A 25,551-nucleotide genomic window follows, 5' to 3' on the forward strand; every position below is an offset into this window, starting at 1 on the left:
TATCTTAGGTCTGTTGCCTCTAGTTAATTACCTTCGTGTCTCTCAGTATCTACAGTTTCTCAGTATCTACATTATCGGATCACTTCATGTGACAGGTGATGAATAACATAAATCTGAACATCATGTTGTGTTATGCTGCTTCGGATAACACAGGCTGCTACTTGATGCAGTCTTAACTAAAGGATGCACCAGACTCTGAAATGAGTTCAAAGTGTTTATTGAACTATTAACACAGTTCTCAAATGAGTTCGACTCTCTGCTAATCTAACTGTAGTAACTCAGTCTCACTATACCAGCTTGCTCTAAGCCACGTGCTGGGGTGTGATGCTGCTGATCAACCCTGTCTCACTCTCTAAATGTCTGTCTGTGGAAAGAGGCAGAGTGTGAGTGCCTCATCCCTTTTATAGTGTTTATGTCATGCCCCCTTGTGGTGATGCCACCTCTGAGTGTCCTGACTGCCCATTGGTTGTGTCCTATTCTGAGTGTTCATTGGTTGCATGTTTGCATATCATGACACATCATTCAAACATGTGAGTGAAGGATTTTGAATGTTAAAATATTGAGTTGTCTTTAATAATAAGTAATCCACCAATTGTTCCGGATAAAAAGAAATTGCTCGATTTTTGAGGATTCACTAAGTTCCCCAGCTTAATGCAACAGCTGGTTGCTAAATAAATGACTGGGGAAGAGTTTGGAAATTATAGGGATAGGTATAGGCAGAGATGATCGTACATTCCAGGGTCATAATGGTTGTTGTGCAACTCAGGCTTGAGGACATCACCGTTAGAAGGTAGGTTAAATATTACTGAATTTGTTTCATTTCCTCCGGAGATTGGGGTATGTATTAGATGGGGTGAAATGGATGACGAGATAGACGGCATTCATCATTCATGCAGCAGTTTTTATATTCCTAGAGTTGTGACTTTCTCCTTTTCCAGAAAGATTACTAAAAACAAACAGAAAACTGTGAACTGCAATAAGACAGAATCTATTGAAAAACATTGCAGAAACTTATCACTTACGATATTGCCCAGTTAAAAAACATGACATAAGACCACTTCTAGGAATGTCATAGCCATGAACGGGATAGAATTACTGACATTCATATAAGCCAAAGTTGAGCTCAAAGTAAGTGTTCAATAAAACTTGTGAAAAGCTCTATTAACATGACCTGAATATGTAGGATATATATTACAGAAACGAGCCATTCATCACAACCAGTCCATGTGGTGTTATATTCCACTCGAGCCTCCTCCCCTCTTTACGCATCTAAATCTACCACCATAATTATCCATTCCCTCCTCTCTCAAATGCTTGTTTAACTTTCCCTTAAATTTATCTATACAATTTGCTTCAACCACTCCCTGTGGTAACAAGTTCCATATTTTCATTATGTTTGGATAAAGAAGTTTTATTTTCTGAATTCCCTATTGGGTTTCTTAATGACTGTGGTATTTTGATGGTCTCTCGTTATGCTCTTCCCCACAAGAGGTGCCAGATTTTCATCTCCGAGGTGGAAATCGGGAGTATGAAGATTTCCCGATGTCGTAATTCTGCCTTCCACCTGGCAGTGCTGTCTACACTATCTTCATGGTGGAGAGTCAGGGACGGCTGGAGTTGGTGGCAGGCGTGAGGCAGAGCTAACAGCAGGCCGATGCCAAAGCAACCATGTGAAAAGGCCTTGCTCAGTTGCTAAGACATCTACTTAGTTTTAGAGATGAGTGTGAGGCCCCCTACAGCCTCACCCCCTCATCCTTATTCCTCCCCCATCCCTTCACCCCCCATAATCCACTTATTCCCACAGGTCCCTATTCTCTCACCCCATACCTCCTTGCACTCCACCCCCTCACCCCAAATATACATCTCACCCCCTCCCATACCCACCAACCAAGTCACCTTGTATTTACTATAAACAGAAAACCAAGCATTGTAACACTTAGACAGCTCTTAAAAATAGACAGAATAAACAGACATTATTTGAAAATCTAGTTAAAAAACAAAATCCTCTTAAAAGCTCATAAATCAATCAAACCAAACAAGCTCACATTTTATTTGACATCCGTTTCAACAACCCCTGCTGAGCAGAATCCATCAGTGGGTTTGGAAGTCAGCCAAGGATTCATAATGATGTTCTACTACACAATTCTACAAATATCCCCTGCTGAGCAGAAATCACAGGATGAATCATTTGAGATGCTGTAATTCCGCCCTCCAAGTTATAAAATTGCTGCGGTGAGAGGGGGAGGGGCGATGTAGAGGCATAATAGGGAAGACAGCCACCCCTACTGTCATTAATACCTGGAGGCAGGATTCCTGCCTCAGGAACAGGAGGACCCACCTCAGAGAGCTGCTGACAGTTTTTCAGCCCTTCGGGAGAGAGGCATGAGCATTGCATTAGGATTTGAGTAAGCGTTTGGAGCTCTTTCCAGATACCAAGCTCATATGCTCTGTGAAGCGTGGCCAGGGGTGGGGTTGGCTGTCGCTTGACAGGTCAATGTATAAGGGATATCGGAAGGGCGTGGAAATGTAAAACATTGGAGGACCATCCAATGGAACCAGGACAGGAATTAAGGAGGGGCCACCTTGTGCTTGCCTCCAACCCATGTAGGGAGATGACCTGGGTTGGCTGCTTGGCCAAGAATAATCTTATATGGGAATTAATTGCTCACTTAAGGGCATGAAACGATTCCATGGAATTGGTATCATTATGGTTGGGGCAGAGGCAGTTGGGGGGAGGGGGGCAGAGGCAGATGGGAAAGCAGTGGCCAGGCCACCCCCGCCTTCAAGTCCGCCAAAGGGTGAGTGTAAAATCTTGCCCTGTTCGTCAGCCAAGCATTTATAATGAGATTCCATTGAAGAATTGTGTCAACAAACCTTTGAAAACAGCCACATTCAACCCTTCATCAAAGTTTTGAAGCAGCCAAACAGGTGGCTGAGCTAAACTGCAAAGGATAAAATCAAAGCAGTGGGGACATAATAATAGTAATAATTTTTATTGTACAAGTAGGCTTTCATTAACACTGCAATGATGTTACTGTGAAAATTCTCTCGTTGCCACATTCCAGCACCTGTTCGGGTACACTGAGGGAGAATTCAGAATGTCCAAATTACCTAACAGCACATCTTTCAGGACTTGTGGGAGGAAACCGGAGCACCCGGAGGAAACCCACGCAGACACAGGGAGAACGTGCAGACTCCACACAGACAGTGACCCAAGCCGGGAATCGAACCTGGGACCCTGGAGCTGTGAAGCAACAGTGCTAACCACTGTTCTACTGTGCTGCCCTGGTCTATTCATTTCATATGACTAGACCAGGATTTTACCATTGCACAATTCAGAATAGCACATCATTCAGGATAATGTAGTTTACTACATTTGAACATATTTCTACTTTCACAATTCTTTTTCTTTAAATATTTTCATGAAGGCATTTATATATATATATACATGAAACACAACCAAACCAAAAAAGAGAAGAATCAGGAAGTGTCATAACAAATAAATAACACCCCATTGCCCCACCCTCTCTGCCGTTTCCCTCCACACACCCTGCCTCCCTATCTTTACCCCCTATAACCCACCTCCCTTCCCCTCCCTCTCCCCCACTGCTGACATCTCAACTAGAAGTCAATAAACAGCTTCCATCTCCGGGCAAACCCCCCACAGACCCTTTCAAGGCAAACCTTTCCAGCTTAAGGAATTCCGCCAGGTCGTTCACCCCCCGTCTTCAGCGGCTCCGAGTCCCTCCATTCCAGCAAAATCCGTCTCTGGGCTACCAGGGAGGCAAAGGCAAAGACATCAACCTCTCTCACGCCCCCCCCTGGACTCCCGGATCTTCCGACATTCCGAAAATCGCCACCTCTTGACTCGGGGCAACCTTCACCTTCAGTACTGCGGACATAATGTCAGCAAACCCCTGCCGGGATGGTTATTTCCTCTTTCAAAACAAAGTCCCATCATCACTCACTGTACAAAAGATATTTAAGATCCAGCATTTCATTATGACATATAAAATAGTCAAAACATTTTGAACTTAAATAAAAACTGAAAATGTCAGATAAATTCAGCAGGTCTGGCAGCATCAGTGAGAAAAACAGAGTTAACAGGCGGGATTCTCCACCTGGGGACGTCCGTAATTTGTTTCCCGATGGGTCAGAGAACCGGGTGCCGGGGAAAAATCTGGTTCGGTGCCTGACATGATGCTCCGACCCCCGTCCCCCCACTGGGGGCCATGGTGCACATCGATGGGGTGGATGTAAATAAATGCAAGTGGGTCTTAAGGACCCATTTGCATCTATTTAGTGGGCCCAGCCCTATGCTCCGTGCTCCTGTGATTCTCCAGTCCCCGTGGCCAGGAATTAGGTGGGTGAGGATCACTTGTGCTTTCTTCAAGTGTGGCCCTAACAAGGTGGACCTCACGGTGGGCCAAGGGGGCCACCGTTGCCCCTTGGCCCACTGCAAGATCCAGCACGCCAGGGCCATGCTCATTGAGACAATCTGAGCCCATCTGAGTGCCCAATGTTTGTAAACATTGACCACATCAAAGAGAGGTACGTGCAGTGAAATCACATACTTGAGTGATTGGAATGCATTAGTGCTTGAAATGCACACATTTCTTTGATATCGTCAATGTTTACAAACATCGGGGTTTAACCGCTTCGGCCACTGAAGCCTGAAGGGATATGAATGGATCAAAGCTGCAGATAGTTTGTACAAGCTGTCAATCACAGACCACTATTTGAAAGCTATGAAAGGTTTGCAGATAATGGATCTGTGGGAACCAGATGCAAGCACAGCTGCTCTCCTTCAAGGAATGGACACGTGGAGCTCCAAGTGTTTGTGAATGGAAACCTCAAGATGAACCCTCCCCTGCCCTCCTCTCTAAGTGCAGGAACTCTGCCAAATCATTCACCCACACCCCTGCATCTGGCGACTCCGAGTCCCGCCAGCACAACAAAATCAATCTCTGGACTTTCAGGGCGGCAAGGGCCAGTACATCGGCCTCTCCCCCCACCGGCACTCCCGGATCCTCTGACATTCCAAATATCGCCACCTCCAGACTCAGAGCTACTGTTACCCCCAAAATCTTCGACATTATATCTGCAAATCCTGTCCAAGACCCCCTCAACCTTGGTCACGCCCAGAACATATGACATGATTTGCATACCTCCCCACACACCGCCAATAGCTATCCTCCACCCCTGGAAAGAATTGACTCTTCCTGGACACTGTCATGTGGGCCCTATGCACCGCTTTAAATTGGATGAGACTTAGTCTTGCGCATGACGAGGAAACATTAACCCATTGCAAAGCCTCACTCCATACTCCAGCTCCCAGTGCCCCACCCAGCTCCTCCTCCCACTTACATCTAACGTCCTCCACCTCTCTCTCTTCAACAGCTCCGCATATATTTCTGAGACCTTGCCCTATCCTATTTCCTCTTCTGACAGGTGTTTATCCTGCAGCACCGGGGGTGGCAATGTCAGAAGCGAAGGCACCTCCTTCCTCTTGAAGTCCTTAAGCTGCAGATACCTGAACCCATTCCCCTTCGGCAACTGATATGTCCCTTCCAGCTGCTCTAGCTATGCAAGCTTCCCTCCAACAAACAAATCCCTAAAGTATTCTATCCCCACCTGCCGCCACCCTGGAACCGCGCATCCAACCCAGCCAGGGGAAACCTATGATTGTCGCAAATCGTCACCCACAGGGACATGTCTTCCATTCTAAAATGCTGCCAGCACTGGCATCCTCAATGCTACTACCACCACCGGGCTCTCGGAGTACCTAGCTGGTGAGAATTGAGGGGCGTCAGCAATAGTGCCCTCAAACTGGTCCCTTTACACAATTCCGTCTCCATCTGCCCCTCCACCGACCGCTCCTCCACCACTCATTTCCTAACCATTGCAATGTTTGCTGCTCAATAATCATTTTGCAAGTTTGGCAACGCTACCCCCCCCCCCCCCCCTCACCCCCCCTCCCCTTCCCCCTCGTCGATTCCCCTCCAAGAACACCCCCCATCAAACACCCCCTATATCGAGCAGGAGCCACCAAATCTGTGACCACTCACTCCATGGCCCCACTGGAGGTCTCCTATCAATCATTTTGTAATGCGTGTGTCCACAAATTTCTGGTACCATCCTCATTAAATATTCCTGCACCCTCTTCAATGCCTCGATATACTTCTAATAGTATGGTGACCAAAACTGCACACAGTACTGGAAATGTGGTCTAACCAAGGCTCAATATCGGCTTAGCATTACTTACCTATTTTCAATTCTATCCTCTATGGGAATTACTCTCGTTCTTGGTTTGCTTTCTTTTGGCTATCCTCTGACTCAACTTCCAATGATTGATGTATTTGTACTCTGAGGTCCTTTTGTTCCTCTAGCCCACCTAGACTTGAACTTTCTCAGCAATACATCATCTCCCTATTCTTCCGAGCAAAACATACTACCTTACAGTATCTGTGTTGAACTTCATTTGCCAATTATTTGCCCATTATGCAAACAATGAACTTAGTTAGCTGGAGGTTTGAGTGTTGTGATATCATCCTGGGGTCCATTCAGATTCATGAGGCTGAGTCCAAGCAGCATGCAGTTATTTCAGTGAGCATTTACATGAGCACAGTGCACCATTAATGTAAGAAACACTTTTCAGCACTGCAGCTATCTGTTACCAGAATGCAGCATAAATGAGCAGCGTCATGCGACCCCGTTGCACCCGGCACGGATCTGGGTGCAACGGGTGAATCGTGCGAGAGCCCCAAATCGGGCTCTGTGCTGGGCCAATCGCGAGTCACCCGACTCGCTGATTTAAATACTCAGATGCCTGTGAGATCTCGCCAAGGCGCCATTTAGTACTGACCCACACAAACGTGAACCAGACGTAATGGCACATTGGAGGGTCCTACCGACAATTGGAGACGTCTGGGTGGCCGGGGATAATGCAAGGTAGAACCCTGGCACTACTCCAGCACCTGGGCACCTTGGCATTGCCAGCCTGACACCCTGGCAGTGCCATGATGCGCAGGTGCCTTGGTGCCAGGTTGGCACTGCCAGAGGTTGGGCCTAGGGTGGCCATGCCACTTGGAGGAGAAGTTGTGGAGGTTCCCAAGGACCTCATCAAGGTTGGTGAAGTGAGAGGGGAGATCGATAAAGCGAGAGTGGGGGGGGTTGCTGAAGAGGGGGAGGGCAAAGAGAGATCAGGGCTGCTGGTCAAGATGACGCTCCGATCTGCGAAGAGCCGTTCCTGCTGACGTGATCGGCTCACCAGAAGGAAATCCCTCCAAGTGTCACCTCGGAGGGGAGAAATTCCCCAAAGCCAAAACAACCAGCAAAGTGCCATTGAATAGTGGGGATTTCCCGATGCTGCAGACGTTGAGAAACATCCCGCTAAACATGCCCAATAGCAGACATTTGTCCGCTGAATCCTGCCCTCAGTTTCCATTGCTATATTTGCACAATTAAAAAAAGTTGAGAATTACACAAAAAAGTCTTTCAACGAATAGTTACAAAATATATTTAAGATATATGCTTATTAAAATTCTTGAATTAAAAATGTTGGCTGGGATTCTCTCACCCCGGGGCCGGGCCGGAGAATCGCCGGGAGCGGCATGAATCTCGCCATGGTGCCCCGACGCCGGTCCGCCGATTCTCCAGAGAGCGGAGAATCAATGCTATTGGCGCCGGTGTGGTTGGCGCTGCGCCCCCCTGGCGATTTTCAGCCCAGGATGGGCCAAGTGGCCACGTCAAAAGAGCCGAGTCCTGCCGGCGCCGCTCACACCTGCTCTTAGCCTGCGGGACCGTGGCGTGGATGCATCCGGGGGTGGCCTGGTGGGGGGGGAGGGGTGCCCGACCTCGGGGAGGGGCCGCCGCTGTAGCCTGGTCCGTGATCGGGGCCTACCGATCGGTGGGCCGGCCTCTTGGGCTGGGGGCCTCTTTTGCTCTGCGCCGGCCCCTTAAGCTCTACGCCATGTTGCATCGGGCCCGGCATGCAGAAGGGAGCCACTACGCATGCAAGGCAATTGCGCTGGTCCCACTGTGCATGCGCGGACCCCGCAGCGCCCACCTGACCCCGGGATCAGCAGTTGGAGCAGCGTGGGTCACTCCCGTTCTGTGCTGGCCCCCTGTAGCGGTCAAAATTTCTGTTCCTGAGGAAATGTTGATGCCGTTTAGAAACGCGACCGCGTTTACGACGGCGTCAACACTTAGCCTCAGGATCATAGAATCCCGCCCGTTACCTTATAACCCAGGTATTAGACCACAAAGGTTAGTAAGTTGTACTTTATATCTGTTGCATTGAATGCTATTTACAGTTCAAATTTTTATTTATCCTTAGCAGCCAGGTCCTGCAATGAGAACGTATCAGAACAGTAAGGCAAGAGTCACCATGAGCCCTGGTTTTACCCCACAGTGGAACAACAACCAGTCTGCCTGGAACAGTTACACCTACCCTAGGGCTAACGTTCATTATCAGTCTCATGGCAGTTACAGCTACTGCCCTGGACATCCTGCCGTAAGTACACCCATTGGGATATGTCTTATTATCAGTAACAGTGCTTTTTTGCTGTGACTAAAATACAGGGTTGGAAATATAGGAAAGAAATACATTGGCTTTTCTTTGCTGGCAAAGACTAAAGAAAGGACAGTTTGGATAATAATGGATAGTGCTCCATTGAATTAGAGTGTGGTACAGTGGAGTAATGTAATAGAAGAACATTGATTCTAAGCTTATAATCTTGAGAAATCAGGTTAAAAGCAATAGAGCAAAAGGTTCACCACTAGATGCTGCTACTCTTCTTTGTGAGTGATATTGCTTTTGGCATGTTGGAGAATTCCCAGCTCCTGATTAACTGTTTCTCTATAGCTTTATGTTTTGCGATGCATACCGTCAAACTTAAAATTCCTCTGTTACCTTTGAGCCTTAACAATCAAAGAGTGTCCTGGAGAGATCTAAATGATCGAGTTATATTGAAATTGTAGCTGTTAATACAAAGAATATGTTACTGACTTCTTGACAATTAGTGGCAGAAATTGCTCTACATTGAACAAAGAAACATTGACAGCTGCACTTACTAATGTGTAAATAGATATTGGTCCAATAATATGGTTAATTAAGTTATACATTTTATTTATTGCATATTAGATCTGCATTTTTGCATGAGAGCTAAAATTACTTCTGAGCCTGTGTTTGAAATCATGCCACAACATGCAAAACCAATTGGACCAACCTGTATAGGAAATGTGTTGCATTCTGGACCAAATTATGATGACGTTAAAGGGATAATCATGCATTGGGAGTTGTGGAAAATTTGGTGGCAGAAGTATAAAGGAGAGCCCCCTATCATCTTTCCAGGGGCTTTCACATGAAAATGTTTAGCCCTTGGGATTTTAATCATATTTTGTGTTACTGTTGTCGGAAATATTTCTAAACACATATTTTGTCAATTTTTCAATGCCATTTAACAATCTAGTAGATCTGTCACGGCACTGGTCATGATGAGTTGAATTTTCGAGTGTGTGAATGTTCTAGTGGGTGAAGCACATGGCCTCTGTTCATGCTTTTTAACAAAAGATGTGTGTGGGTGTATGAACATGCTTAAAGACCGTGAAGTAAATGTTTTTTGGTTGATACTTGAAAAATATCATTCTTACTCACTGTGATAGATAAATAAAGAGAAGATTCCTTCATATGCCATAGCTACAGAACTATTTGCATATAACAGTATAAGGGGAGCTTCTAAAGTGACAACAACAAAATCCTTCCCTGTCTCTGTGACCTCCTATAACCTTCCAACCCTCAAAAATCTCTGAGCCTTTTGTGTATCATCACTTCACCATTAGCCTTCAGGTGACTAGGTTTTACGATCTGGGATTACCTTCGCAAACTCCTTTGTCTCTCTGCACTTCTCTCTGTTCCTTTAATATGCTCCTTAAACCCTACCACATTGGCCATGTTTTTCATTTCCTGCTCAAATATCTGAGGTGGCAAAGTGTCAAATTTTGTTTGATAATGTTCCTGTAAAGCATCTTGGGATGTTTTATGACAGTAAAAGCACTTTATGAATGCAGGTCGTTGTTTTGTTTATGGGCTGCCTTTAATGTAGGAAAAGGTCCGATGACACTTCGTAGATGTGTAGGCAGACAAAGGTTGATGCTGAGCCAAGAAAGGAGACATCAGGAGGGATGATTCACAGCTTGTCCTAAAAAGGTGGGTGCTATCAGAATCTTAATATGGATATTCATTTTTCCCTCAACACCCATTCTACTATTACACCTCTGGCACAATTCACCTCCGAACCCTTTTTTCCATTATCCAGCTGATTGGAGATGCCCTTTGTGGGTCGTCTTTCATCAATCTACTCATAGCCAGAGCATCCCTGCAGTGGCAGAATTTTAAAGTGAGGTGGTGCCACAGAGGTATTTGGGAAGGGATTTTAGTTCCAGGCCTGGATGGCTGAAAGCCAGACTGCCAATAATAGGGCAATGGAATTGGAGGATGCACGAGAAACCAGACTTGGAGGAACAGTGTTCCTGGATGGTTGCACGTCTACAGAAGCTTTTGGAGATAGGGAAACAGGAGGTGGGGACATGAACATGATGATGAGAATTTTCTATTTCATATGCAGGAGCCAATGTAGAAGAATGGGACTTGATCCGGGTTAGGATTCAAGCCGTGGATCTTTGGATGAGCTCAAGTTTATAAAGGATGGAAAAAATGGGAAGCTGGCCAGGAGACCATTTGAATGGTTGAGTCTGCAGATAACAAAAGCATGGATCAGAATTTTACCATGAAACGAGCTGAGGCAGAAGTGGAGATTGTGGTCTTATGAGGGATGAAGTAGATGTTCTTGGTAATGGAGTGAATATTAGGCCAGAAGTTCAACTCAGTGTCAAGTTGAACATTAAGGTTATGAACACTTATGTTCAGCCTGAGAATGTGATTGGCTAGGAGGGTAGAATCAGCGGTGAGGGAACAGAGCTTGTGATGAGGGCCATAGACAGTGGTTTCATTTTTCCCAATGAAATTACAGCTCAACCAGGACTATCATAATCATTTTTATTAGTGTCACAAGTAGTCTTACATTAACACTGCAATTAAGTTAATGTGATGATTCCCTAGTCGCCACACTTCGGCGCCTGTTCAGGTACACTGAGGGAGAATTCAGAATGTCCAATTCACCTAACAAGCATGTCTTTTGGGACTTGTGGGAGGAAACCAGTGCACCCGGAGGAAACCCACGCAGGCACGTGGAGAACGTGCAGATTTCACACAGACAGTGACCCAAGCTGGGAATTGAACCTGGGACCCTGGCGCTGTGAGGCAACAGTGTTAACCACTGTGCTACCGTGTCACCCATAGACAAACAGGCTGACAGGTAGTGGAAGTGTTGTGAGTTCTCGTGGGTGAAACAACATGAAGCTAGAACCAAATAGGGTGTAGACAATAAAGATATATGATTAGGATGATGGACCTTTGGGGGATTCCATGGCTAACAGTTTTGGTGTGAAAAGAGAAGCCACTGCAGGAGATGCTCTACCCATGAGTGGATTGATGAGAGAGGACCCTGAGGAGGGCCTCTCCAGTCAGCCGGATAATGGAGAAAAGGATTCGGAGGGGAATTTTGTGGTGAATTGTGCCAGAGGTGTAATATTGGAATGGTGTGAGTGTTGAAATAACTATTTATTTAATAACTGAGCAGGAGAATTCCTGGAATACCAAGGATGGTGGACACCTCAACACAGGCCTGTGCATTGTGGATAAAAATAAAATCAATACAATAGTTTCAGAAGTGGAAGTAGAAACTAACTGAGAAGGGAATGTTTTTGGTACAGTAAACATGTAGCTGCGTTAAGAAATATAAAGAACATAATAAACATCTCCTGGTATATAAATTATACATTGGGCGTGATTTTTAAGATATATTTTTATTGAACGTTTTATGAATATATAAATACAGTAATATAAAACAAATGAACAACTCCAAAGCAATCCCCCCCCCCCCCTCACTGCCCCCCATCCCACCCCACCAATCTTTAACGGTGACCAGTTCCTTGAAACACACGATGACAGCTGGCTGCCATCTTACATAAAACCTCCCAATTGAACCCCTCAACACATATTTAATATTTTCAAGTTACAAAAATTCCATGAGAACCCACAGCCATGCCAAGGCACTGGTGGAGAAGCTCCACTCCAATAGAACCTACCTGTGAACAATCAGCGAAGAGAAGGCTAAGACATCTGGCCCCCATACCCGTCTACAGCTCTGGCAGATACGACACCACAAAATTCTTCTCGGGGACCAGACCCCAATTCCCTTTGTAAGATCGCCAACATGGTTCTGAAGAAGGAACCCAGAGGTTCACGAGCTTAGAACATTCCCAGATATTATGTATGTGATTCCTTGGGTCTCCTCCACACTGCTTGCACCTATTCTCTACCCCCTCAAACATTCAACTCAGCTTAAAACTTGTAAAGTGTGCCCGATGTACCACCTTTAATTGTATGTGCCTTTAACATGACAAGATTTCATTCACCCTCCACAGGGCTTCACACCACACCCCATTCTCCAGCCCCCCTCCCCCCCTCCCAGTTCTTCCTCCCACTTGGTCTTGATCCCGTCCAGCGTTGCTATATCCTCTGCCAGAATCCTCCCATGAAAAAGGTCGGAAAAGTCCTCCTTGCAAGATTCTGAACCTGCAAGTATCTGAACACCTCAAACTGCGCTAACTCATACTTCTCCGCGAACCCCTCCATACTCGCAAACCGCCCCGCCAGGAATTAATCCCCACATTGTTGCCACCCCCTTATCCTCCCAACCTTTAAACCTGGCATCCAATCTAGCCAGTTCAAAGACGTGATTATCCCTAATCGGACTCACCTTTGACCTCCCGCGCCTTAAAATGCTGACTTAATTGTCTCCATATTTTTTATGTGGCCGCCCCCACCGGATTCCCTGAAAACTTTCCTGGAGCAAATGGCAGTGAAGCCGTCACCAACACCCGCAGCCCTATCCCCTTACATGACCTAGCCTCCATCTTCACCCAGACTTCCGCCTGTTCCCTGCACCAACCCAACACCTTCACCATGTTCGGCACCCTGTGATAGTACATCAGGGTTGCAGTGCCTGAGCCCCAGACTGCCAGTCCATCTGTAAAACCCTTTTCCGAAACCTTGCCACCTTGGCGTATTGGGAATGATTTAGCAGCCTCGTCGCCCTGGACTTGGTGTCAGGACTAGGCTGTTGAATCTCATAAGATTTGCGACTTTCGAAATGCCTTGTGAGATTTAATGAAATCTCGCGAATCATCGCAATCAGGATCTCGCCCTCACTGGACGCCATCCAGTCAAGGCTAATTTAAATATGCATTTGCAGGATTCTCCCTGGGCCCGGACCTAACAGCCGTGCCTGGGAGGCATACACAGGGCACCATTTAGTACTGGTTTCCACAAACGTGGACCAGTCGTAATGATACCTGGGGGGGTTAGCGACCCCCCGTGTGGTGGGTACAGGGCAGGGTGGCACTCTGGCACTCCCCCTGGCACCCAGACACCTTGGCATTCCCCGCCTGGCATCCTAACTGTGCCGCCGTGGGGGGAGCGGGCTGAAAAAGGGGGTGTAAAAAGATTGGGGCAGCCAGACAAAGTGGCGCCCAAATCTGCGAGGAGTCTTTCCTGCTGGGCTCTGTCATGATATTTAGATCAGTATATCATGGTGCAATCACACACACACTGATGGACAGGCAGTAGGACCAACCAACACACATATAACATCGCAGCCAATCACCAGTGAGAGCACACGCACTATAAAAACAGGGGACGCTACAGTTCCCGCTCATTCCAGCAGCAGCCAGCTCAGAGCACCGAGCTCAGAGCCTGCCACTCAGACATTCACCATGTGCTGAGTGCCTCACCCAGATTGTAATAGGACAGGGTCCACAGATTAGCTGGTAATGCCCGTACCCAAGTTAGCAGTGTGCTGTTACAGTTAAGTAATTAATAAAATTGAGTTACACCATTGTTGGTGTGGTGTATATGGATTTCAGCAAAGCGTTTGATAAGGTTCCCCACGGTAGGCTATTGCAGAAAATACGGAGGCTGGGGATTGAGGGTGATTTAGAGATATGGATCAGAAATTGGCTAGCTGAAAGAAGACAGAGGGTGGTGGTTGATGGGAAATGTTCAGAATGGAATTCAGTCACAAGTGGAGTACCACAAGGATCTGTTCTGGGGCCGTTGCTGTTTGTCATTTTTATCAATGACCTAGAGGAAGGCGCAGAAGGGTGGGTGAGTAAATTTGCAGACGATACTAAAGTCGGTGGTGTTGTCGATAGTGTGGAAGGAAGTAGCAGGTTACAGAGGGATATAGATAAGCTGCAGTGCTGGGCTGAGAGGTGGCAAATGGAGTTTAATGTAGAGAAGTGTGAGGTGATTCACTTTGGAAGGAATAACAGGAATGTGGAATATTTGGCTAATGGAAAAGTTCTTGAAAGTGTGGATGAGCAGAGGGATCTAGGTGTCCATGTACATAGATCCCTGAAAGTTGCCACCCAGATTGATAGGGTGGTGAAGAAGGCCTATGGAGTGTTGGCCTTTATTGGTAGAGGGATTGAGTTCCGGAGTCAGGAGGTCATGTTGCAGCTGTACAGAACTCTGGTACGGCCGCATTTGGAGTATTGCGTACAGTTCTGGTCACCGCATTATAGGAAGGACGTGGAGGCTTTGGAGCGGGTGCAGAGGAGATTTACCAGGATGTTGCCTGGTATGGAGGGAAAATCTTATGAGGAAAGGCTGATGGACTCGAGGTTGTTTTCGTTGGAGAGAAAAGGTTAAGAGGAGACTTAATAGAGGCATACAAAATGATTAGGGGGTTGGATAGGGTGGACAGTGAGAGCCTTCTCCCGTGGATGGAAATGGCTGGCACGAGGGGACATAACTTTAAACTGAGGGGTAATAAATATAGGACAGAGGTCAGAGGTAGGTTCTTTACGCAAAGAGTAGTGAGGCCGTGGAATGCCCTACCTGCTACAGTAGTGAACTCGCCAACATTGAGGGCATTTAAAAGTTTATTGGATAAACATATGGATGATAATGGTATAGTGTAGGTTAGATGGCTTTTGTTTCGGTGCAACATCGTGGGCCGAAGGGCCTGTACTGCGTTGTTCTATGTTCTATCTCCAGCCGTGTTGGATCGTTTGTACATCAGAACACCCAACACGACATGATACCAGAAGTGGACACAAGCTAGCGCCTGTGAGACCTACCTGCAACGTATCAGCAATCCGCCGTCCTACACCATGGAGAACATCAACCCGCCGCCGTTCCCAATCGCTGGCAATCTCGGGGTCAATTGAAAACTGTTCAAGCAGTGCTTCCAACTCTTCCTCGAGGCCACAGACAGGGAGAATACATCGGATACCAGGAAGATTGCCCTTCTTCTCTCCACGGCGGGGCAACACGCCATCCACATCTTTAACTCCCTTACATTTACGGGCGGCGAGGACAAAACCAAATACAAGACGGTGCTCCTGAAGTTTGACGAACACTTCAGCGTTGAAGTAAACGAGAGCTTCGAGAGCTACCTGTTGCAGCAGCGCCTGCAAGGTAAGGACGAACCTTTCCAGTCTTACTTAACACACCTCCGCATCCTCGCGCAGTCCCGCGGCTATGGGACCACCTCTGACTCCATGATACGCGACCAGATAGTTTTCTGAGTCATGTCGGACGCCCTGCGCCAGCAGCTCCTTCGGGTCAAGCAACTCACCCTGGCGACTGCCGTCGAGACCTGCGTCCTGCATCAGAACGCCACCAGCCGGTACTCACATATCCAGGCGGCCGAAACGGCGCGGCGCGGGCCCCACGAGGCGGAGCGGGTCCAGACGATCGGGTACCTCCCGGGCCGCGGCCTGGAGGAGGCCGGCCATTTTGCGCGCTTTCCGAGGCCTCCCGCGCTTGTACGTGGCAAAAGAGGGGACGCTGACGCAGAGGAACGCGACACAAGACCGCACCGTGCATGCGCGGTGGTGCAACGAATGCACTGACGTCACGACGTGCGGCAACTGTGGCTCCGCCCATTTAAAGCGGCAATGTCCTGCCAAAGACCGACAATGCCTACGCTGTGGCAGGTTGGGCCACTATGTTGCCTGCTGTCGACCAGCTCACCCTGCCAACTCGTACCCGTCTTACCAGCCTCGCAGAAACGTTCGGGCAATTCAACCCACGTTCACCGAGTCCGATCCCGATGTCACACAGACCAGTGCCACTGAGGACAGGGAGCCCTTCCGCGTTGCTGTCATCAACAAGAACAAGCTGTCCCGAGTCGAATGCACCAGCCGCTGTCGGTGCACAGCATTGATCCGGACGATGAGTGGTGTGCCACCCTGACGGTCAACCGATCCCAGATCAGATTCTGCCTGGACACTGGTGCCTCCGCCAATCTCCTCGCATGGTCAGCATTCCAGACCCTGAAGGTTAAACCACCTATTCTGCCATCCAACTGTCAACTCGTTGACTATAATGGCAACGTCATCCCCACCACGGGTCGTGCCAGCTCGAAGTGACACACAACTCACGTAAAGCCACACTACCATTCAAAATCGTGGGCTCCTAAAAGGACTCTCTGCTAGGTGCACAGGCGTGCAAAATCCTCCACCTCGTTCGGCGTGTACTCTCTCTCTCTCCAGAAGGCACGTCCGATTTCCAAGATGCAGACTTTAGGGCGCAGCTCAACTCAATCCTCACGCACAACCAGGATGTTTTCGAGGGCATGGGCACACAGCCCTACACATACAAAATCCGGCTTAAACAGGATGCCACCCCGGTAGTTCACGCACCTCACAGGGTCCCAGCACCCCTCAAGGACCGCCTCAAGCAGCAGCTGCAGGACCTGCAGGACCAATGAGTGCTTTCCCGGGTAATGGAGCCGACTCCATGGGTCAGCGCTATGGTGTGCGTCAAGAAGCCTTTCGGCGAGATCCGGATCTGTATAGACCCGAAAGACTTAATTCGCAACATAATGAGGGAACACTATCCCATACCCAAACGTGAGGAGATCACGTGCGAGATGGTTCGGGCAAAAATATTCACCAAGCTTGATGCCTCAAAGGGCTTCTGGTAGATTCAATTGGATCAGTCCAGCAGGAAGCTGTGCACTTTCAACACTCCATTTGGCAGATACTGCTACAATAGGATGCCATTTGGAATCACATCGGCCTCTGAAGTGTTCCATCGCATCATGGAACAGATGATGGAGGGCATCGAAGGGGTGCACGTCTATGTAGACGACATCATTATTTGGTCCACCACACCGCAGGAGCACATCAGTTGCCTTCAGCGCGTCTTTAAACGGATACGGGACCAGGGCCTGCGTCTTAACTGAGCCAAATGCTCTTTTGGACAAACCGAGCTGAAGTTCCTGGGGGACCACATCTCCCGGTTGGGGGTGCGGCCGGATGTCGACAAAGTGGCAGCCATCAAGGCCATGCAGAAGCCCACAGACAAGAAGACGGTGCTACGCTTTCTCGGAATGGTCAACTTCCTGGGGAAGTTCATCCCCAACCTTGCTTCCCACACTATAGCTCTCCGGAACCTTGTCAGGAAGACAGCTGAATTCCAGTGGCTTCCCACCCACCAGCGTGAATGGGAGGAGCTCAAGGTCAAGCTCACCACCACCCCGGTACTGCCGTTTTTCGATCCTGCAAGGGAGACGAAAATCTCAACTGACGCCAGCCAGTCCGGCATTGGGGCGGTCCTCCTGCAACGGGATGACGCCTCATCATGGGCCCCGGTCGCCTATGCGTCACGGGCCATGACCCCCACAGAGCAGCATATGCGCAGATTGAAAAGGAGTGCCTAGGCCTGTTGACTGGCGTTGACAAGTTCCACGACTATGTTTATGGCCTTCCCCAGTTCACCGTGGAGACTGACCATTGCCCGTTGGTTGGCATCATTCAAATGGACCTCAATGATATGACCCCTCGCCTCCAGCATTCTGCTCAAACTCCGGAGGTACGACTTTCAACTTGTCTACACCCTGGGTAACACCTCATCATAGCAGACGCTCTGTCCAGGGCAGTCAACACGCCGTCCGACCCTGAGGGGTTTGTTTGCCAAGTCGATGCACAGTTAGCCTTCACTTCTGCCAATCTGCCAGCCACTGATGCACGCCTGGCTCACATTCGATGTGAGACTGCAGTCGACCCCCTTCTGCAAGGTGTGACACGCCACATGACGGACAGGTGGCTCAAGGGACAATGCCCACAGTTTTACAACGTTCAGGACGACTTGGCAGTCGTTGATGGTGTCCTCCTGAAGCTGGACCGCAACGTGATCCCACACAGCATGCACTGGCTTGTTTTAGAACAACTGCACGAAGGCCATCTCGGCGTTGAGAAGTGCCGGCGGAGGGCCGGAGAGGCTGTGTACTGGCCGGGAATAAGTGAGGACATTGCTAACACTGTGCTCAATTGCCCCACCTGTCAGCAGTTTCAGCCGGCACAACCCCGTGAGACCCAACAGCCCCATGAGTTGGTCACGCCCCCTGGTCGAAGGTGGGCGTGGACCTGTTCCATGCGCTCGGCAGGGACTACATCATCATCATCATCGACTACTTTTCCAGCTGTCCAGAGGTCATACGCCTGCACGACACCACGTCATCGACTGTCATCCGGGCCTGTAAGGAGACCTTTGCTCGCCACGGCATCCCGCTCACCGTGATGTCAGACAATGGCCCCTGCTTTGCGAGTCAGGAATGGTCTTCCTTCGCCAGCTCATACAACTTCACACACGTGACGTCCAGTCCTCTGCATCCTCAGTCGAATGGGAAAGCAGAAAAGGGCGTCCATATCGTTAAAAGGCTCCTCTGCAAGGCTGCTGATGCAGGATCTGACTTCTGCCTCGCCATGCTGGCCTATCGCTCGGCCCCACTGTCCACGGGCCTATCGCCGGCCCAGCTGATTATGGGTCGCACCCTCAGGACCACTGTGCCATCCGTTCACGTCCCAGACCTCGACCATGCTCCGGTACTTCGGCGGATGCAGCAACAGCGTGAGCAACAAAAGGCGACACATGATGCTAGGGCGACTGGTCTTCCTGCCCTGACGCCTGGAGATAATGTCCGCATACGCCTTTCGGAGGGTGGCTGGTCGGCAACTGCTGAGGTTCTCCGACAGATAGCTCCCCGCTCGTTCCTGGTTCGTCTGCCTGATGGCTCTATTTGCCGCCGCAATCGGAGTGCCCTTCATCTGGTTCCGCGCTCGCTATGTGATCCTGCACCGGTGCCAAGCCCTCCTGTTGCCCCTGCAATGGACATTGTTGACCTTCTGGACACCCTGCATCCTCCTCACTCGACCGTGGCCCGGCCCGTTCCCCAGCCGGTGGATCCTGACCCACCCTTGAGGCGGTCAACCCGAATTCGTCGCCCACTTAATTTATGAACATTTTCATATTGGACTCACTGACTTGTTCTGACATACTTTTTGCCATACTGTTTAAGATTTTGACTTTTTGCCATGCTGTTTAAGATTTTGTTATTGTTTGTTCATGACATTGGTTTCGTTCTTGGTGTTCCTGGCACCTTCTTGTGTATATGGTGCTGTTTGGCACAGGGCTAAATCGCTGGCTTTGAAAGCAGACCAAGGCAGGCCAGCAGCACGGTTCGATTCCCGTAACAGCCTCCCCGAACAGGCATCGGAATGTGGCGACTAGGGGCTTTTCACAGTAACTTCATTTGAAGCCTACTTGTGACAATAAGTGATCTTCATTTTCATTTTTCATTTCATATGGTACAGCCACATGTACATATTGTTGTAAATATTGCACACACATGATTACACTTCTTTATTTATTATCATGTAGGCACATATTCTTTGCGAAAAGGGGGGATGTCATGATATTTAGATCAGCATATCATGGTGCAATCACGCACACACTGATGGACATGCAGTAGGACCAACCAACACACACACAACATCGCAGCCAATCACCAGTGAGAGCACACGCACTATAAAAACAGGGGACACTACAGTTCCTGCTCATTCCAGCAGCAGCCAGCTCAGAGCACCGAGCTCAGAGCCTGCCACTCAGACATTCACCATGTGCTGAGTGCCTCATCCAGATAGTGATAGGACAGCGTCCACAGATTAGCTGGTAATGCCCGTACCCAAGTTAGCAGTGTGCTGTTACAGTTGAGTAGTTAATAAAATTGAGTTACACCATCTCCAGCCGTGTTGGATCGTTTGTACATCAGAACACCCAACACGACAGGCTCGCCAGCAGGAAATGACTAAGTGTGGATTCGGCAGAGAGAAACCCCTGAGGCAAAAAAAATGACAAAGTGCCGATGAATAGTGGGGTGTTTCTCGGCAGGAAGATAGAATTGTTCCACCAGTGAATGGTGCGCCACCGAGAAACACTTGGCTGGGGGCCCGGAGAATCTAGCCCAGTGCTGTAAAGAAAACAACACAATCAAAATGTCAGTGTATCCAGTGCCGTAACATATATTTGTGCGTGCTCTGCATGATGAAGCATGGAGCTGGAAAGATTCCCTCTTGGAGTGATTAGAGAATGGGAATTTCCTTTCAGCTAATATGTTAACACAAAATGATTTACAGTGAGACATTACTTTACACACTTAAATTTATGGCAGATAAATCACTCAGAAGTGAATGGAAGTGACTTAATACTGTACGAGAATGACCTTCAGCAGAATTTGATCCTATCAGAATTGATCAATCTTGTCTTGTGCTGTGTACCTCTGTAAAGCGTGGTTTGATATATCACTCTTTGGTGTGTTTTATTATTTCTTCAGCCCTGCGCAACATCGAGGGCCTGTACTGCGCTGTAATGTTCTATGTTCGATGAAGCTCTGGCGAAGGAACTTGTTTCAGGGCCCACATCAGTGGTGGGTTCCGATAATCAACATATCAATGTCAAGGATATGGTGAGAGAACATTCGTGGATATTCACAAGCAACACAGGCAGCAAATGCACTGAGACATCCTTAGTTGGGTTTATTTTTAAGAAACTCTTGCATCAAAATAGGTCCCATTTTGTAAGCTAAAATAATCAATTGTTGCTTTCAGTTGCAGTTCCTCATGATAGAAAACAACACGGGTAGTTTAAATACCACTCGAACATGTGTAAAATAATACAAACACAGATTTGCCATCAGTACAACTTAACTTCAGTACTGGTCTGTCAGTTACCCATGGCTAGTCAGATATAATGCTGACGGTTCAGTGTAAACACGCAGTTGGATAGAATGGATGTGGAGACTCCCAATGGTTACAATAGCACATCGGTAGCAAGGAAACACAGGGCAAACATTCTGAAATTGTCATCACGTCTCAGTATTAAAGTCAAACATTGGGATTCTCCTGTGCTTAGTGACCAATTACAATGCTTTTAGACTAATCTGTTAAATACATGTAATTAACAGAAAACTCAATAATTGACTAATTGGTTTATCAAGCCAGCTTTTTTGGGGGATATCATAGTGCTGCACTCTGCACACATTATTGTAGTGAAGAAGGTTGCTGACAAAATAATTGCTGAAGCACTTGTTTAGCTCATTATATAGTTAAAAGGGCATATTTAGAGTTTCATAGAATTTTGCAGTGGGGATAGGGACACATGAACAGCCATTCAGTTCCAAGAACGTGTTCCATCATTGTGTTGGATAATGGCTGATCCACACTTCAACTCCTTTTACCTGCATTTTATCCAGAGGCCTTGATACTCTCACCTAACAAAAATTGACCAATCTCAGTCCTGAAAATTTCATTTGATCCAACGTTCACAATCTTTTGGATGTGAGAATTCCAGATTTCCACGGCTTTTGTGTGATGATAAACTTTCTGATTTAACTGCTAAAAGGTCGACTGCTCATTTTAAAGTGCACTGGATTTTCCCGCCAGAGGAAATAGTTTCTCCCTATTTGCAATATCAATCTTTTTATCATTTTAAATACCTCATTTAGAATATACTCAACCTTCTAAACGTAAGGGAAGAAAGGTTTATAAAACATGTCCTCATATTATAACCCTTTAAGGCTGGTATTATACTGGTGAAAGTGCACAGCATCCCCTCCATGGCCAATATATATTCCCTGATGTGCATTGGTGCCCAAAATCCAAATGGGACTGCAGTAGACAAGGCTTTGTAAAACTGGAACATCACTTTGCCACTTTTTTATTGCAACCACTTTGCGATAAAGGCTAACATTCGAAAAGCCCTTTTATTTTTTGCACCCCTGCACTAGTTTTAAGTTAATTGTCTATAAAGATATCAAAATCCCTTTGACCCTCCATTGTTCCTAGTTTCTCATCAATAAGAAATAAACTTAATAATAAATAATCAGAAATAATCTGACCTTCCTCATGTTGAATTTAGTCTGTCATACCTTTGACCATTCTCTTAGTCTCTTTTTAACTTCCTGCTTCAATCTATTCAAATTTTGAAGGTCAGCAAGACCATTACCATGTGAGATGTGAGGGTGAATTAATATTTAAGAGTTTGCTTGGTGGGGCAGAGACTATGGTGAGACACCTTGTATGTAGTCAATGGGAGGAACAAGATTGGTTTCTCCTTCAATAGTCTAAATTTTCATTACCTTCTCAGGTCTTGAGCTCAAACGATTAAAATATTTTCTTGGCTGTGTTAGGATCTTATTTCTGTGGTCCTCTAAAAACAATTACCTTATCAGAAACCATGTTTGATAGGTTAATTTAAAGATGTAGCTAGTATGGCAGATATAAGAGAGCCAGTAGATGTAATATACTTGTCCCGACAAAAGGTTAATATGAAAGATAAGGGCTCATGGGGTTGGGAGTAATACATTAGTACAGACTGTCACCTTGGGCAAGTGCACGGTCAGTTCCGACCCCAGAGTCCCAACATAAGTGAATTAACCAATAATTTATGTATTTTCCTGAGGTCTTTAACCCTTAATTGCTCCAATGAGTTACAGGCGCCAGATTTATGAGTAAAACAATAACAATCTGTTTATTAATAACAAGAGTAAACTTTGAACATATAATGGAATAATAGTCTACTTGTCTAACTGTTCCCGAAATCCTGGCCCACCCAGACACACGCAAGACAAATATACAGTAAGGGGTTGGGAAAGGATTAAAAAATAACAGGGATTATAAGGGTATGAGAGATTTGAAGATCTTCGTTGCTGAGGCTGAGGTCCTTGTAGGTGGTGATCTCAGAATGTGAGGTGCTGCAAACCATCCGTGAGTTTGGATCTTTTAAGGACTATCATCGATTAGAGCTCCCAAAATGTTGGTCCTCCTCTGGGAAATTGCCTCCACACAGGTAGATTCTCCCAAAACCAGACTATGTCCCCCACGCTGGCATAAAAACGGTGGAGCTTTACTCCCGAAATTCCTATGAAAAGGTTGACCTAATTCAATGCCCTGCAGGGGGCTAGCAGGGACCTGGGGCAAATCTCGCAGCTTTAGCTGTGGATACGGGCCCTCGCATCTCTGGTTTGGAGTCCGTGCATGCGCGTGGTGGTGGCCTCCAGCGGCCATGCCGAGCTCCATGGCAGACTAAGACCGCAGTTCCAGACAGAAAAATGAGACCCCCCCCCCGCAATCGGCCGCGCACCCGGGCATCAACCCAAGGGGATCTAATCCCCGGCCACCTATAAAGGCCCCCCCAGACTCCGATCCGCCCGCCCCCAACCAGAACGGCCGCGGACTAAGTCCGCAGCCACCACACTAGCATCCCGACCAGCAATAGGTAGTTAGTTCCACGCCGTTGGGAATTCGGCTGGTCGGGAGCGGAGGATTGCTGGGCGGGCCTCTGGCAATGGACCCCCGGCAGCGCAGTGTACTCTGCGGTCACGCTGATTTTCGGGTCCCGGAGAATCGCCGGGCCCGATTACGGCGTGAAAGTGGATTCTCCGGCCCTGTGCCAGCCGTGATTTTGGCGTGGGGCTGCGGAGAATACAGCCCAGGATATTCAGATCTGTGCAATTCTATCATGTGACCACCAGATGGACTCTCAGGCTTCCTGAGATATTACTGGAGCTTTATCTCTGAGAGTTTACAGCAGGGGTTGCATCTACTCAGCTGTTCAACTGCTTACTCATCTCTGTGCAAGAGATTCTGGCTGTATCGTGAAGAGAGTTCTCAGACTGGGCTTTTCCAAGCCATTCGGACCGAGGATTAAACTGTTACAGACCTGGCGGAAAAATCTAAATGCAACCTTTGAACCAGTCGTCCCCTTCACAGGTCTGGTTAATGCCTACAGTCTTTTAAATAGTAGTGCCTTCCACAGATCTGGCTGGAAGCCTCTTAAATCGCCTGGCAGAGAGAAAGCTGAGAGAGAGTGCCTTAAAGCTGCTTCCTATCTGAAGCTTTCACAAAATGGAGCCTGCTTATCCTGTTCCAGAGGTTTCTGAAAAGCTTCACCAATCCCAAACGGGAATCGGTCAAATTGCCTGCTTGCCAAGTCCATCAACATGAAATCAAGGGATATGCCACAGACCATACGGGTTCAGAGGGGATCTACCTGATCAGTCCAAATTGCAGTTTGCAATGGGTGTAAAGTCTGTGATTTTAAAACCAGCCAGCAGGATAGGCATTAAACAAGAAACATGAAACAGACCAGGTTAACCAATTCTTTACATACCTCCCCCCCCCTAAAAGAATGAAATGTCAGGACATGGACGTTTCATTATAAGGAATGCAAGACACACAACACCCACACGTACCCTGTCTAAATCAGCCTCATTATACAGCCACTTGCCCATTTTGACATTAGTCATGATTTAATGTTTAAACACATTGCAAAGTACTTGCAATCACATTATTGATTCCAGCAAATATGGCCGGGATTCTTCCAAATGGCGGCTGAGTGTCGACACCGGCATAAACGTGGAGTGTTTCACGCCGGCGTCAACGGACCTCTTGGCCCAGCGATTCCATGGCCCACAGGGGGCCAGCACGCGCAGGAGTGCTCCGTGCTGCTCCAGCTGCCTTACGCGTCCCTGTACTGCCGGTCATGGGTCTGCACATGCGCGGGGTGGCCGCCTCCGTGCCGGCCCGCACAACATGGCGAAGCCACACAGCAGGCCGGCGCGAAAGAAGGTAGGCCCACCCTTGATCGCGCACGCCTGCCAATCAGTGGCCCCTGATCGCGGGCCTGGCCGTCGTGGAGGCCCACCCCGGATACCGATCCCCCCGCCCCCACCAGGACGGCCACTGCAGCCACGACGCCGAGCTCCCGCCGGGTGGAACAATACATAACGCCGGCGGGAATTCGGCCGGTTGACCGCGGAGAATCGGCGACTACCGCCGTGTCGACTGCGCGCGCGCGACTGCCACCAATTCTCCGGTCGCCGGAGGTTCGCGTCCCGGCGTCGGACACAATCGTGGGTCTGGCACCCCATTCGCCGCCCTGCGCCGAGCACGATTTCGGCGCGGAGGCTCGGAGAATCCCGGTCTATATATACAGTCTTTACACTGAACAACAGCAATAACAACTCTGACAGAAAAATCTTGCGCTCTGGGTTTTAAATGTCTCTGTAAACGCAA

General features: G+C 48.0%; 1 protein-coding gene across 5 annotated transcripts in view; it reads left to right on the forward strand.

The window, feature by feature from the left end:
* Window positions 1-25,551, forward strand: part of LOC140425249 (RNA-binding motif, single-stranded-interacting protein 3) — a 2,012,293-nt gene that overhangs the window by 843,632 nt on the left and 1,143,110 nt on the right. For all 5 annotated transcript variants that reach the window (XM_072509361.1, XM_072509362.1, XM_072509358.1 and 2 more), the window contains exon 4: window positions 8,339-8,515. In XM_072509361.1, coding sequence (XP_072365462.1) covers window positions 8,339-8,515 — 177 coding nt within the window. The remainder of the gene's footprint in view (window positions 1-8,338; window positions 8,516-25,551) is intronic.

This window comes from Scyliorhinus torazame, chromosome 6 (assembly GCF_047496885.1).
Source record: "Scyliorhinus torazame isolate Kashiwa2021f chromosome 6, sScyTor2.1, whole genome shotgun sequence".
Lineage (NCBI taxonomy): Eukaryota > Metazoa > Chordata > Chondrichthyes > Carcharhiniformes > Scyliorhinidae > Scyliorhinus > Scyliorhinus torazame.